Source organism: Entelurus aequoreus, linkage group LG07 (assembly GCF_033978785.1).
Source record: "Entelurus aequoreus isolate RoL-2023_Sb linkage group LG07, RoL_Eaeq_v1.1, whole genome shotgun sequence".
Classification (NCBI taxonomy): Eukaryota; Metazoa; Chordata; class Actinopteri; order Syngnathiformes; family Syngnathidae; genus Entelurus; species Entelurus aequoreus.
The window spans coordinates 65,175,126-65,190,967 of NC_084737.1; the positions used below are offsets into that span (position 1 = coordinate 65,175,126).

At 43.7% G+C, this 15,842-nt stretch overlaps 1 protein-coding gene across 4 annotated transcripts in view; it reads left to right on the top strand.

Moving 5' to 3' along the window:
* The first annotated feature begins 444 nt into the window (after window positions 1-444).
* The window catches only part of LOC133654157 (ataxin-7-like protein 2), a 57,253-nt gene continuing 41,855 nt past the window's right edge, over window positions 445-15,842 (top strand). For all 4 annotated transcript variants that reach the window (XR_009826839.1, XR_009826840.1, XM_062054243.1 and 1 more), the window contains exons 1-8: window positions 445-581; window positions 3,578-3,637; window positions 12,958-13,267; window positions 13,387-13,610; window positions 14,257-14,336; window positions 14,731-14,900; window positions 15,117-15,297; window positions 15,458-15,579. Coding sequence is in view for 2 of the 4 variants with exons in the window: in XM_062054243.1 (XP_061910227.1) it covers window positions 446-581; window positions 3,578-3,637; window positions 12,958-13,267; window positions 13,387-13,610; window positions 14,257-14,336; window positions 14,731-14,900; window positions 15,117-15,297; window positions 15,458-15,579 (1,283 nt within the window). In the remaining 2 variants the exon portion in view is untranslated. The remainder of the gene's footprint in view (window positions 582-3,577; window positions 3,638-12,957; window positions 13,268-13,386; window positions 13,611-14,256; window positions 14,337-14,730; window positions 14,901-15,116; window positions 15,298-15,457; window positions 15,580-15,842) is intronic.

Consider the following 15,842-nt stretch of genomic DNA (forward strand, 5'->3'; position numbering starts at 1 on the left):
TCATTGGTAGCGTGCATCATATATATATTTTTGGTAAATATTGTACAGTGAGTGGGGGCAGCCTGCCACAAGTTTATGGTAAATGAGAATATTTAATGCCACTAAAAACACACTAGGTGGCAGAGTTGTTGCAGCAGCGAGTGCTTCCTATCTGAGAACTGAAGTTTTAAAACTTTTTAATTTGCCTTATTCATTTTTATTTAAATATTTCCGAAATTCTATATCCTGGGGTGCATAAGTACATCTCATTGTTTGACATGTCACAATGAGCTTTTAAACAAATACTTCTTCAACATTATACTGAATTAAAACCACTCATATTTCAATATTGTATCCAACAACATTTAATAATTTATCAGCAACAAACAATGCAATTTCTACTTCACCTGTCAATCATGTTGTGTGACGCCCATGATTGCGCCAGCACGCGCATAATGACGTAATTATGATGCGCGTGTCCCTTCGCGAACGCGCGACAACAGCAATGGCCGCCGTGGAAGGCCGAAATCCTAATCTCGACGATTTTGTCGGATTAAATTGGAGTTGTTGGGTAGATAGGGTGAATATATTCACATCTGACGGTGAGTCGCACACCCTATCCAAAACCCGACTGTCATTCGATCATAATGTCGACTTCCTGGTTGTATTTGTGTGTTCTTTAAACACTAAAGGGGGCATTTGAAGCAACCCAAACAAAAGACCCGCTGGGTCCTAGTGCAGGAGCATAGTTTCAACTACAAAACTATCGCCTTAAATGTATTTTCGGTTGAGAACACACACTCTAAAACGTAAGTATTTGCATGTATAAATAGTAAATAACTTAGCAGTGGACATAAATGTGTTTACATCTTGTGTAGTCTCCCTGCTGGTGCCCACTACAAACTCGCCCACTGTGTTAACCAGTGTGCCGTGAGATACTGTCTGGTGTGCCGTGGGAGATTATGTAGTTTCACCTATTTGGGTTAAAAATATATTTTGCAAATCAGTAATTATAATCCGCAAATAATGTGCCGTTGAGTGTCGGTGCTGTCTTAGAGTATGGCAGAGTAACCGTGTTATACCATACCATATCAGTAGGTGGCAGCCGGTAGCTAATTGCTTTGTAGATGTCGGAACAGGTCGTGTGAGACGAGGATTTTTGTCGTGATCTCAATATGCAGGCGCGACAGCGGGGGGCAGTCTGAAGGTAAAAAGGTATCTAATGCTTCAACCAAAAATAAACAGAAGGTGAGTGCCCCTAAGAAAAGGCATTAAAGCTTGAATTGATTAACGTGGACCCCGATTTAAACAAGTTGAAAAACTTATTCGGGTGTTACCATTTAGTGGTCAATTGTACGGAATATGTACTGTACTGTGCAATCTACTAATAAAAGTTTCAATCAATCAAAAAAGCTTAGGGATGGCCATGCAGAACGAAACCTAAACTGAACTGTCTACAAAGTAAACAAAAACAGAATGCTGGACGACAGCAAAGACTTACGGCGTCCACAAAGTACATCCGTAGATGTCATGACAATCAACAATGTCCACACAAAAAAAAGATAGCAACAACACAAATATTCTTGATTGTCTAGAGCGGCGGCAGAGTAACCGTGTAATACTCTTCCATATCAGTAGGTGGCAGCAGGTAATTAATTGCTTTGTAGACGTCGGGAACATGGTTTGTCATGATCACAATATGAAGACGACCGCGAGAAGGAGTGTGCAGGTAAAAAGGTATCTAATGCTTAAACCAGAAATAAACAAAGCGAGTGCCCCTAAAAAAAGGCATGGGAGCTTAGGGATGGCTATGCAGAACGAAACTAAAACTGAACTGGCTACAAAGTAAACAAAAACAGAATGCTGGACGACAGCAAAGACTTACGGCGTGTGGAGCATAGACGGCGTCCACAAAGTACATCCGTACATGACATGACAACAATGTCCACGCAAAAAAAGATGGCAACAACATAAATATTCTTGATTGCTAAAACAAAGCAGGTGCGGGTAATAGATTAAATTAGATTAAAGTACCAATGATTGTCACACACAAGCGCTCAAAGGAAGACATGAAACTGCAACAGGAAAATACCAACAAAACAGGAAAAGCCACCAAAATAGGAGCGCAAGACAAGAACTAAAACACTGCGCACGGGAAAACAGCATAAAACTCCAAATAGGTCACGGTGTGATGTGACAGGTCGTGACAGTACACCTACTTTGAGACAAGAGCTATAGTGATGCATGGTTGGTTATGGTTTGAATTCATATCCAACAATTGCAACAAGGACTTTTTATTGTCTACTGAGTTTCATTTTTTACTGATTTATGCTGGTGGTGCGCCTCTGGATTTTTTCAATGAAAAAAATGCGCCTTGGCTCAATGAGGTTGAAAAACACTGCTGTAGATGTGTCCACTCTGCTAGCACAACAATACAGATCATGCTAACACATGAGATTTTAAGTATTTTCAAGTAATGACCATGTTTAACTAAATTAGATTGTAATCCTTCTGCTGAATTTTGCATGTATTTCCATAAGTATCGTGGTTGCCTGGATCATAGTTAAAAAGTGAAGCAAAAATAATAAAATACTGCACTAGAAACAGTTAGCAATTACAAATAGATGGAGTAGATATTGAAAGGGTAAACCAAAACACATTTTGGGGTGTAATAATAGATGATAAAATGAACTGGAAATCTCATGTACAAAATATACAACATAAAGTAGCAAGAAACACGTCAATATTGAATAAAGCAAAACATGTTCTAGACCAAAAATCACTTCATATTCTCTACTGCTCGCTAGTGTTACCATATCTGAGTTACTGTGTAGAAAATTGGGGAAAAAACTACAAATGTGCGCTTCATTCACTAACTGTGTTACAAAAAAGATCAATTAGAATAATACATAATGTTGGACATAGAGAACATACAAATCCTTTATTTATTGAATCACAAATATTGCAATTCAACGATTTGGTGCATTTGCAAACAGTTAAAATTATGTATAAAGCAAACTATAACCTGCTACCCAAGAATGTACAACAATTCTTCTCAACAAAAGAGGAACAATATTTATGGAATGGATTAACCAAAGAAATCAAACAAAGCATATGATTCAGTTTAAGAGACTGTTCAAACTACAAGTGTTCACAAAGTACACAGAACAAGAATTATGATGAACATCTTGAACCTTTTTTTTTTCCTTTTTAAAAAAAATTGAGACAAAGATTATTTATGTATTTAATATTAGTTTGCTTACTATGGTATATTATTTATTTAATATGTAATTGTTCATTGTTCTGTTACAGAGAACAAGGACATTAGATACAATAGTTATAATATGAAAAGGGGTAGGATTAATATAAGCTCTGCTTCTTCCTACTCCTTTTTGGACGTGCTGTAATGAAATGTGTGATGAATTACATTGTATCGTATGCATGTTCGAAATAAACTGAAACTGAACTGAACTTAATATGAACAGTTAAGTCCTACAAGCACTCTAATAAACATGTTTTTAAATTAATACGTTCTTGACAGTGTTAACCAATATGCTTCCAACCATTTCATACTGCCTATTTTCACTTCCAAATGCAGCTGGTCTGTGTGCCGAATATGAAAGTGTCATCAGTGAGACCATGACCCTCAGCAAAGAAGGTAACTGGAAACCCAGCATCATCACATACTGCAGAGGTGTGCAAAGTGAGGCCCGGGGCGCATTCTAAAAATACTATTGAAAACATTTAAATACATAAAAAAGTGGAATAAAAGACCAAACGGGTTAAATTTTACGAGACAAAGTTGCAATGTTGACTTACATAACACAAATCTGCCATGCAAGCTGTTTTTTCTTTAAAGCCGTCATTCTCAAAAAGTATCCAAATCAATGTTGTAATGGATAACACCTCGAGAGAGTGACCAACTTCAAATACCTCGGAGTGACGATATCAGAAGACCTGTCCTGGACCACACACATAGACAACGTGGTGAAAAAGGCACGACCGCGTCTCTACTTCCTCAGGAGACTCAAGAAGTTCAAACTAAAATACTCATGCACAACAGAGAGTGTCATGACTGGAAACATCACCTCCTGGTTTGGGAATAGCACCGCACACGACCGCAACAGACTGCAGAGAGTGGCCAGATCAGCCGAGCGCACCATCGGAGGTGTGCTCCCAACCATCTGCAACATCTACACCAGGCGGTGTAGATCCAAGGCCAAGAGGATAGTGAGGGACTCTAACCACCCAAGCAACTGCCTCTTCTCACTGCTGCAGTCAGGCAAGCACTACCGGAGTCTCATGGCCAACACGGAGAGACTCAGGAGGAGCTTCTATCCCCAAGCCATCAGACTGCTCAACTGCACCGCTGATTAACACTTATCACAATTGCACAAAACCGCACGCACAAGAATCACTTTACTTACCACTGTAATTACCGGACTACAATACTCTTCATTCAATGACTGTAAATAATGTAAAAACAAGAGTATAAATAAGTCATACTGTTCCATTACCTTTGTTCATACTACTGTCACTACTCAACTGCCAAAAGAACTGTAGACACCTTAATATTTATTACTTCCTATACTGTGTATGCTGTATATACTGTTATACTATTTGATATTGCACTGGTACTGTGTGTGACTACTGTACTTTTACTTGTACTGATACTTCTACCATAACTACTGGGACTTATTGTGCAACTTATTGTCTTGTAATTAATGTACATCAGAGCTATTCAAATTGTTGTAGTTTTTGTATTTAGTGTATTAGATTCAGCAACTAGTGTTTGGATCCCACTGGACACAATATCTGAAGAGCATGGAAAAAAGCATTTCACTGTGGTGTACTCTGCATGTGACGAATAAAACCCTTGGACCTTGAACCTTGATTACTTCACATTGAATTTTCCACTTTAGAATTTTTTTTTCCCTTGAATAAAAAAATTAATCTGAAGTTGATCTAGAGCAGGGGTTGCCAACCCGTCGATCGCGATCTTTGGGAACCTACTGGCCGAATATTAGAAAAACAATAATGTATTAATATGACATCAGTGACACCCCCACCCGGGGAATAACAGAACCGCAAAACAGGCACGCATTTCAACCCCTGAACATGCCCGCACGCATCTCACGCCTCTCTCCAGCCTCAAATCCCCCTTTCTTGACACTGCTGCCACACCGGCCGAGCATGGCGGCACACTTTACCCGCTCGTCTCAAACGCGCATTTTATGACGTGCTCATAAATCATCCTGCTGCAACAACGCATTAAGGCTGATTTTCTAGCATCTTCCTGCATGCGAAGACTTGCATTTTGGGGACGCATCATTAGAAAGGGCAGCAACCAACCAGCTTCCACTCTCCAGCAATGCGGTGCTCTGCTGAAAGTTCCGCCACGTCTTCCACAAACTTTAAGGTTACGTAAAGGCCACCGGCCTGTTGGGAGCCCACCGCTGTCGGGCCGAGACCCCTCCGTCTGTCACGGAACCCACTGTCGTCGTCGTCATCGCTTGCCTGCAACAGGAAGCTAACAAGCCAAACACTAGCGTCCGTGAATATTTGCTCCAAAGTATGGATTTTGTGTTGATTTATATACAAAAGTAAACATTGACAAATGTCAATGTTTACTTTTCTATGTATGTATGTATGAAAAAAGTGCGGCAGCTAAAGAAGGACCTCCCAGTTTATCCTCTCTTTATCACACAGGAAAAACACGGATGAACAGCTGATTTTACTACTTTGGTGCTAACGTAACCTGACTCGCGTCCCATATGTGACATAAGATGGACAAATGTAGTACAGCGCTAAGACTATAGTAGCCATAAACAGCTTCTACAGCAGGGGTGCTTTGTCATTGGCCTTATAAGCACACAAAAATAAACACCTGCAAAAAATTGGGAAAACAGCAAGAAGCACAATGACAAAAAAACTAAATGTTGACGTCAGCCAATAATAAAACCACTAAGCTTTGTCTTTTAAAAAAACCAAATAAAGAATGTTTTATGTATATAAATAAATTACATATATAAATAGGTGACGCTTTGGTAGATATTGCTTTAGTTTTCGGCTGAGACCAGGAATCTTGGGCTCGAAAAGGTTGGTAACCACTGATCTAGAGACTTAAAGGCCTACTGAAATGAATTTTTTTTATTTAAACGGGGATAGCAGATATATTCTATGTGTCATACTTGATCATTTCGCGATATTGCCATATTTTTGCTGAAAGGATTTAGTATAGAACAACGACGATAAAGATCGCAACTTTTGATATCTGATAAAAAAAAAGGCTTGCCCCTACCGGAAGTAGCGTGACGTAGTCAATTGAACATATACGCAAAGTTCCCTATTGTTTACAATGATGGCCGCATGAAGTGAGAGAGATTCGGACCGAGAAAGCGACAATTTCCCCATTAATTTGAGCGAGGATGAAACATTTGTGGATGAGTAAAGTGCAAGTGAAGGACTAGTGGGGAGTTGAAGCTATTCAGATAGGGAAGATGCTGTGAGAGCCAGGGGTGACCTGATATTCAGCTGCGAATGACTACAACAGTAAATAAACACAAGACATATATATACTCTATTAGCCACAACACAACCAGGCTTATATTTAATATGCCACAAATTAATCCTGCATAAAAACACCTACGTGTTTGTTATGCTAGCTCCTAGCTCCATAGAACACGCCAATACAATTCAAACACCTGATCAACACACACAATCACTCATCCCAAAAGACCGTTCACCTAACCCAAGGTTCATAAAGCTTATATATTTAAACAAAGTTACGCACGTGACGCGCACGTACGGTCAAGCGATCAAATGTTTGGAAGCCAAAGCTGCATACTCAGGGTAGCACGTCTGCGTCTTTGTCATCCAAATCAAAGTAATCCTGGTAAGAGTCTGTGTTGTCCCAGTTCTCTACAGGCGTCTGTGTATCGAAGTCAAAAGTCCTCCTGGTTAGAGTCTCTGTTATCCGAGTTCTTCCATCTTGACTGCATCTTTCGGGAATGTAAACAAAGACGCGCCGGCTGTGTACTGTTGTTGCTGACTTCGTTCGAAAAATACGTCCGTTTCGCACCGACAACTTTCTTCTTTGCTTGCTCAGCTTCTTTCTCCATAATGCAATGAACAAATTGCAACAGATTCACCAACACAGATGTCCAGAATACTGTGGAATAATGACATGAAAACAGAGCTATTTCGTATTGACTTCAATGGTGTCCGAATACTTCCGTTTCAATGATTGACGTCACGCGCATACGTCATCCTCAGAGGCGTTTCGAACCGGAAGTTTAGCGGGAAATTTAAAATTGCACTTCATAAGTTAACCCGGCCATATTGGCATGTGTTGCAATGTTAAGATTTCATCATTGATATATAAACTATCAGACTGCGTGGTCGGTAGTAGTGGCTTTCAGTAGGCCTTTAAAGGTGCTGTTCGCAACTTCCTCACAGTAACATGTTTCAAAGCAAAAGATATCACAGGAACACCACCAGTTAGCTTATGTTACCATTAGTGATGTAACAGAACACATTTGTTTGACAATTGTCTGTATTTTTCACAACTACAAAGTTTATGTAACAAAAAGGTTCACCGTCCCGAATAAAATGATTGGTGTTTACTGCTGTCATTCATATCGTCAACACATACGCGCAGGGAGCGCATGCAGACATACAAAATCAGTCCAAGACAAGCAATGAACTATTTGCAGTCATGTTGTTGTTATGGTAGAATATACATTCAATGACAGCTAACGCTGCTAGCTATCCAAATTGGTATTATTAGCTAACATCACATAAAGCCAGTGGCGGGCCGTGCGTTTTCCACCGAGGCCTTCAGTGATGTCCGACTTCAATTATTACCTCTCAAAATAACATAATTTATGTCACCACATGATCATTGCTGGAGAAATACTATACAGAAACACATTTACGCACTACTGAGCATTGTACAAAACGGGTTATTTTCTGGCGCATTTAAATATCAATAAAAACCCGCATCAGCAATTAAAACATATCTTATGTGGTACTGTCAAAATTCAAATTGCAAAAAACATATTAAACGTGAAAAAATAAAGAATTTAAATTTCTGAACTCACATTTCATCGCTGGGACAGCTGAGCTCTCTTCCGGGGTTGGCCGACATGGTCTCACAAGATGTAGTTTCTCTTTAAATATAATTCTTGAAAATGGCCTTGCAAATATATATGTTGTCTTGTCTAATCATAAAAAATGTCGACGAGGCGTGTTGGCTGAGTTCTTAAAGTTTACTCCACAGCGTGCTCATCGTTAACATCGTGTCTACCTAAACGGGGCTATCAATCATCAATCAATGTTTACTTATATAGCCCTAAATCACGAGTGTCTCAAAGGGCTGCACAAGCCACAACGACATCCTCGGCTCAGATCCCACATCAGGGCAAGAAAAAACTCAACCCAATGGGATAACAATGAGAAACCTTGGAGGGGACCACAGATGTTTGGACCCTCCCCCCTGGGTGACTGGTGCAATGGACATCGAGTGGATCTAGCTACTGCGCATGCCCTTCACTAATGTGGAATGCTTGGTAATGGAGTTCTTATGTTCCATCCATCCATCCATCCATCCATCTTCTTCCGCTTATCCGAGGTCGGGTCGCGGGGGCAGCAGCCTAAGCAGGGAAGCCCAGACTTCCCTCTCCCCAGCCACTTCGTCTAGCTCTTCTCGGGGGATCCCGAGGCGTTCCCAGGCCAGCCGGGAGACATAGTCTTCCCAACGTGTCCTGGGTCTTCCCCGTGGCCTCCTACCGGTCGGACGTGCCCTAAACACCTCCCTAGGGAGGCGTTCGGGTGGCATCCTGACCAGATGCCCGAACCACCTCATCTGGCTCCTCTCGATGTGGAGGAGCAGTGGCTTTACTTTGAGCTCCTCCTGGATGGCAGAGCTTCTCACCCTATCTCTAAGGGAGAGACCCGCCACCCGGCGGAGGAAACTCATTTCGGCCGCTTGTACCCGTGATCTTGTCCTTTCGGTCATAACCCAAAGCTCATGACCATAGGTGAGGATGGGAACGTAGATCGACCGGTAAATTGAGAGCTTTGCCTTGCGGCTCAGCTCCTTCTTCACCACAACGGACCGATACAGTGCCCGCATTACTGAAGACGCCGCACCGATCCGCCTGTCGATCTCACGAACCACTCTTCCCTCACTCGTGAACAAGACTCCGAGGTACTTGAACTCCTCCACTTGGGGCAAGATCTCCTCCCCAACCCGGAGATGGCACTCCACCCTTTTCCGGGCGAGAACCATGGACTCGGACTTGGAGGTGCTGATTCTCATCCCAGTCGCTTCACACTCAGCTGCGAACCGATCCAGTGAGAGCTGAAGATCCTGGCCAGATGAAGCCATCAGGACCACATCACCTGCAAAAAGCAGAGACCTAATCCCGCAGCCACCAAACCGGATCCCCTCAACGCCTTGACTGCGCCTAGAAATTCTGTCCATAAAAGTTATGAACAGAATCGGTGACAAAGGGCAGCCTTGGCGGAGTCCAACCCTCACTGGAAACGTGTCCGACTTACTGCCGGCAATGCGGACCAAGCTCTGACACTGATCATACAGGGAGCGGACCGCCACAATCAGACAGTCCGATACCCCATACTCTCTGAGCACTCCCCACAGGACTTCCCGAGGGACACGGTCGAATGCCTTTTCCAAGTCCACAAAGCACATGTAGACTGGTTGGGCAAACTCCCATGCACCCTCAAGGACCCTGCCGAGAGTATAGAGCTGGTCCACAGTTCCACGACCAGGACGAAAACCACACTGTTCCTCCTGAATCCGAGGTTCGACTATCCGGCGTAGCCTCCTCTCCAGTACACCTGAATAGACCTTACCGGGAAGGCTGAGGAGTGTGATCCCCCGATAGTTAGAACACACCCTCCGGTTCCCCTTTTTAAAGAGAGGAACCACCACCCCGGTCTGCCAATCCAGAGGTACCGCCCCTGATGTCCACGCGATGCTGCAGAGTCTTGTCAACCAAGACAGCCCCACAGCATCCAGAGCCTTAAGGAACTCCGGGCGGATCTCATCCACCCCCGGGGCCCTGCCACAGAGGAGCTTTTTAACTACCTCAGCAACCTCAGCCCCAGAAATAGGAGAGCCCACCACAGATTCCCCAGGCACTGCTTCCTCATAGGAAGACGTGTTGGTGGGATTGAGGAGGTCTTCGAAGTATTCCCCCCACCGATCCACAACATCCGCAGTCGAGGTCAGCAGAACACCATCCTCACTATACACGGTGTTGATAGTGCACTGCTTCCCCTTCCTGAGGCGGCGGATGGTGGTCCAGAATCGCTTCGAAGCCGTCCGGAAGTCGTTTTCCATGGCTTCCCCGAACTCCTCCCATGTCCGAGTTTTTGCCTCCGCGACCGCTGAAGCCGCACACCGCTTGGCCTGTCGGTACCTGTCCGCTGCCTCAGGAGTCCTATGAGCCAAAAGAACCCGATAGGACTCCTTCTTCAGCTTGACGGCATCCCTCACCGCCGGTGTCCACCAACGGGTTCTAGGATTACCGCCACGACAGGCACCAACTACTTTGCGGCCACAGCTCCAATCAGCCGCCTCGACAATAGAGGTGCGGAACATGGTCCACTCGGACTCAATGTCCAGCACCTCCCTCGCGACATGTTCAAAGTTCTTCCGGAGGTGGGAATTGAAACTCTCTCTGACAGGAGACTCTGCCAGACGTTCCCAGCAAACCCTCAAAATGCGTTTGGGCCTGCCAGGTCTGTCCGGCATCCTCCCCCACCATCGCAGCCAACTCACCACCAGGTGGTGATCGGTAGAAAGCTCCGCCCCTCTCTTCACCCGAGTGTCCAAAACATGAGGCCGCAAATCCGATGACACAACTACAAAGTCGATCATGGAACTGCGGCCCAGGGTGTCCTGGTGCCAAGTGCACATATGGACACCCTTATGCTTGAACATGGTGTTCGTTAGGGACAATCCGTGACGGGCACAAAAGTCCAATAACAACACACCACTCGGGTTCAGATCCGGGCGGCCATTCTTACCAATCACGCCTCTCCAGGTTTCACTGTCGTTGCCAATATGAGCGTTGAAGTCCCCCAGTAGAACGAGGGAATCACCCGGGGGAGCACCCTCAAGTACTCCCTCGAGTGAATCCAAAAAGGGTGGGTACCCTGAGCTGCTGCTTGGCGCGTAAGCGCAAACAACAGTCAGGACCCGTCCCCCCACCCGAAGGCGGAGGGAAGCTACCCTCTCATCCACCGGGTTGAACTCCAACATGCAGGTTCTGAGCCGGGGGGCAACAAGAATTGCCACCCCAGCCCGTCGCCTCTCACTGCCGGCAACGCCAGAGTGGAAGAGAGTCCATCCCCTCTCGAGAGAACTGGTTCCAGAGCCCTTGCTGTGCGTCGAAGTGAGTCCGACTATGTCTAGCCGGAACTTCTCCACCTCGCGCACTAGCTCAGGCTCCTTCCCCCCCAGCGAGGTGACGTTCCACGTCCCAAGAGCTAGCTTCTGTAGCCGAGGATCGGACCGCCAAGTGCCCTGCCTTCGGCTGCCGCCCAGCTCACATTGCACCCGACTTCTATGGCCCCTGCTATGGGTGGTGAGCCCATTGGAGGGGGGACCCACGTTGCCTCTTCGGGCTGTGCCCGGCCGGGCCCCATGGGGACAGGCCCGGCCACCAGGCGCTCGCCGTCGTGCCCCAACTCTGGGCCTGGCTCCAGAGGGGGGCCCCGGTGACCCGCGTCCGGGCGAGGGAAATCTGAGTCTCGGTTCTTGTATTTCCATAGACGTCTTCGAGCTGCTCTTTGTCTGATCCCTCACCTAGGACCTGTTTGTCTTGGGAGACCCTACCAGGGGGCATGGAAGCCCCCGGACAACATAGCTCCTAGGATCATTGAGACACGCAAACTCCTCTACCACGGTAAGGTGGCATCTCAGAGAGGAGGTTCTTATGTTACCTAGCTCATAACATCACTATATATCTGCCTTAGGCCATCTAGAAGGCCTTACTGACAACAACCCGTGATCTGATTGGCTATCGCAACTGTCTATCACTGTATGTCCCAGTTCGCTTACAGCGCACGGACGCCTGCATTGCTGAATCTGAAGGCCTCCGGCAGATTTCAAACAGCATGGCAACATAAGCTAGCTAAATTCTGATTGGATAAAAACTATATAACCTTAAACAACAGCGCTGGAAGGAGCACAATACGACATGAAGAGAGTATGAATACTTTGAGATATTTAGGGAAAGTAAATAAAAAAATATTTTTATTTTTAATTATGATTATGATTTCTGGTTGTGTTAGGCCAGCAGAGAAGGCCTTGCTGGCCCTGACGGCACACCACTGCATAAAGCTAATGCACAGCATATGTTACGTATGTACGTACATACAGTAATTACGTACGAAAAGCTGTGAGAGTGCGGGATATACTGTGTAAAATACATTGGAAAGTTGGTGCCCTCTAGGTATCTGTGTAAATGTTGCAAACAGCCCCTTTAACATTACATTATATAAAATAATATAAATATATATGCCTGATTTTTACCTTCTGTGTCCCCAGTACCAAACTTGAGAGGAGCCCTAAAGGTCGAAACCAAATCTATGTATTGTATTGGTTTCGAAAAAGAAAAATATTAGAATGGCCCCTGGATGCTTTAATTTTTTCAGTACGTGGCCCTCAGTGGAAAAAGACAACCCTGACATACAGTATGAGGCTGAATTTGGACAGCAGGTCTTATTTCTCAATTCCAATTTAGTGGCTATATCGGATTTTCTTTTTATAATGGAGTGCATGAGAAAACACTGCCAATGTTTACATTGTGGTGGACCTGTACTTATAGTTGTATATTCTCCCCTACATATAAGCACGTATTTGATATGGAATGCATAAGAAAACACTGACAATGCTTAAATTCTGGTGGACTTATATTTATTGTTGAACATTCTCCCCTACAGATAAGCACATATTTGGTGAGTGTCCTTCCCACGATGACTTCTACCTGGTGGTGTGCAGCCACTGTGGCCTGGTGGTGAAGCCGCAAGCCTTTGAGAAACACTGCGAGAGGCGACACGATCTCGTTCTGAAGATGTGCGGACAGTCATCTACGTTAGCGCCGCAGCAAAGACCTCGCCCCGGCCGCTCTGTCAACCTTTCCCTCTCCAGAGAGAGGCAGAAAGACAGCAGATGTCTCGAAGCGAGCATAACGACAGCAGAATCACCTGGCCACCATAATAGGCCCACGAAGGCTCGAAAGGAAGGTGTGAGGTAAAGTAAATGGTGCTATTTAAGAGATACCGACAAATGATTTTGCTTTAACTTACAATAAAATTGTATTGCATAAATCTCATAACTTGATTTTTAACTTGTAAACTCCATTTTTGCAGTTTATCTTCAGTGGAGAACCCTCATCTTCCTCACAATGCTGCTGCCACACGCAGAACTTATGTTTCTCAGTTTCAACCAAGTGTGCTGCCTTCGGGCCTCTGCTCTTCCTCATCGTCTACCTCTCCCTCAAAGAGACCCCCGATGCCAACATCTAAACATATCAGTGAGTCTCCCACTCATCTACGGGGAAAAGAATCTTCCAGGATTTGCACAAAAGCTCACAGTAAGTTTGTAGTTATCCTAGTCTTATTAAAACAAAATCAATTCTTGTAGGCTAAAATGTGAACATTTCTACTGACACAGATGACAGTGCATTTACATAGCTGTTCTTTTCCTAATTTGTAAGGTAAACATTAAAGAGTTGTGCTGCCTTGTCTGGCATCATGTCATTGTGTAGTATGAGTTAGGTCATGTGACTGCCAGGCTCCATTTGATGAAATGGAGTCAAACGTTACTACAGGAGTGGTGAAACAGAGTCATGCGACAGCGCCCGCTGGTAGAAGTCTCTCTAACGGGCTAAATAAACATGTCTTTGCAAAAAATAATCAATAGATTATAAATAAATATAGTGTTAATGTAAATAAATGTGGCGAACGGAATTAATCTCAATATAACGGAGTAAAAGTTGCGTTTCTTCTTCACGAAAATACTAAAGTAAAAGTAAAAAGAATATTGTATTAAAACTACTCTGTAGTGACATGGTGTAATACTGACTTTCCTACTTTATATAGCCTATAAATAGACTAGAGTTTGCGTAATGTGTATGTGACAATATTGCAGGTAAATTGTGGGTTGCTTGTTAGCAGGTCTTGTTCAAAATGTCCAGGAACCAGTGGTAGTCCTTCTGTAATGCAAACTGTTTTTCATAGAGCAAAAATGTGACCTGAAGAAACAAAGCAGTGAGATGGATCAAGCAAAACAGAAGCCACCTTGCAAGCTAATATGCAATGTGAGTACAAAATTATAGCCCTACACTTTTGTCATTGTAATTATTTTTTATCATTGGTTGAAGTTTATTTCCAACATGTACACCATTTCAACATGATACATCACATATTTAACATATTTTTCATTTGTCTTAACAACATGTCTGTAAAGGAGTTGGAAGAAGCAAAGCTTATTTAATCCTAGTCCCTTTCCACTTCAGAGAAACAAACACATTGGTTCACTTCATGTTCTGAATTTTTAATACAATTTACATAAATGAATTCAAAATACAACAATCGTCATAGTAATAAATAGTTAGAATTTACATAGTTAGAATTTACATAATTACAAGAATATCTTTTTTTTTTAATAAGTTCCAGTGGGAAACTGATGTGAAGATCTCTATTGTCGCACAGGCTGAAGGCATCCTCCAGCAGCAGAGGTCGCAGGTGTTGGCGAAGCAGAGCGAAGCATGTCGTAATATGGAGCCGCTTCCTGACGAACCTAAAGAGCAGCATTTAGAAGCTTTAAATAAGAAAATAACAAACCTGAAAAACAGCCGGAGCAGCAATTGTCACATTCTCAGGTATGAATTGTTTCACATTTTTGACTGCGATTTGTGAAGGCTAAGCAATAAAGCAGTCGTTCTTTGTAGTGCTGATAATTTGTCTTCTAAATGTGTTTCACACATTCCAGCAGCATTATTGTGACATATTATTTGTCATCAGAAACATACACTAAAGCTAACCCAAATGTAATTTTTTTTGTTTATCTCATATTGTTCTCATTTGTGTGCGGCAAGTCGGTCTAGAACTGCATCGCAGAGCTTTCCAGAAGAGGAGGCTGACGGCACCGTGAAAGTGGAGGTCCAAACTCCGTACCCCTTCAATCAGCACCTGCTCTCCGGCGAGGAGAGTGACGATGATGAGCAAGAGGAAGCTACTGATCTGCCTGCCACATCTTGGCACCCCAAACCTCTTGGTGTGAGTGCCACAAAAACAAACACTTTCCATTTAGTGAAAGGCCGAATGCGGCTTGTTTTATAACAAGGAGAAGGCATGAAGGTTTGCTTTGAGTCCTATTTTAGTTTAAAGTTATTTCCATCCGGAATAAGAACATCCACTTTTTTCATTGTTTCCATAGCTTTGCACTTTTGGATGTCGCTCTCTGGCATGCAACATCTTCACCTTTGACAGGCGCCTGCACCACCTGCGGTTTGCCCTCACTGCCATGTTGGAGCATCATGTTAGCACCCACCGCTGGAAGTGAGTAGTACTGTAACAACATTATCTAACGTTTGTCCTTGAATAGTGGCTTCCACTCTGATGAGCCTCAATCAGTCACTAAGTTTGTTATCCAATTACCATAAACAAATAAAAGTAATATTAAATGCTTGATTAGGTTGGTTTCCACTGCAGGTGTTCAGCTATTGGCAGTACATCAGACAGCTCCATAACGCAGTATGGGCCTTATCAACTAAATGTGTGTGTGTATTAAAAACGTGCAAACTTGATAGCACATTTAAAGA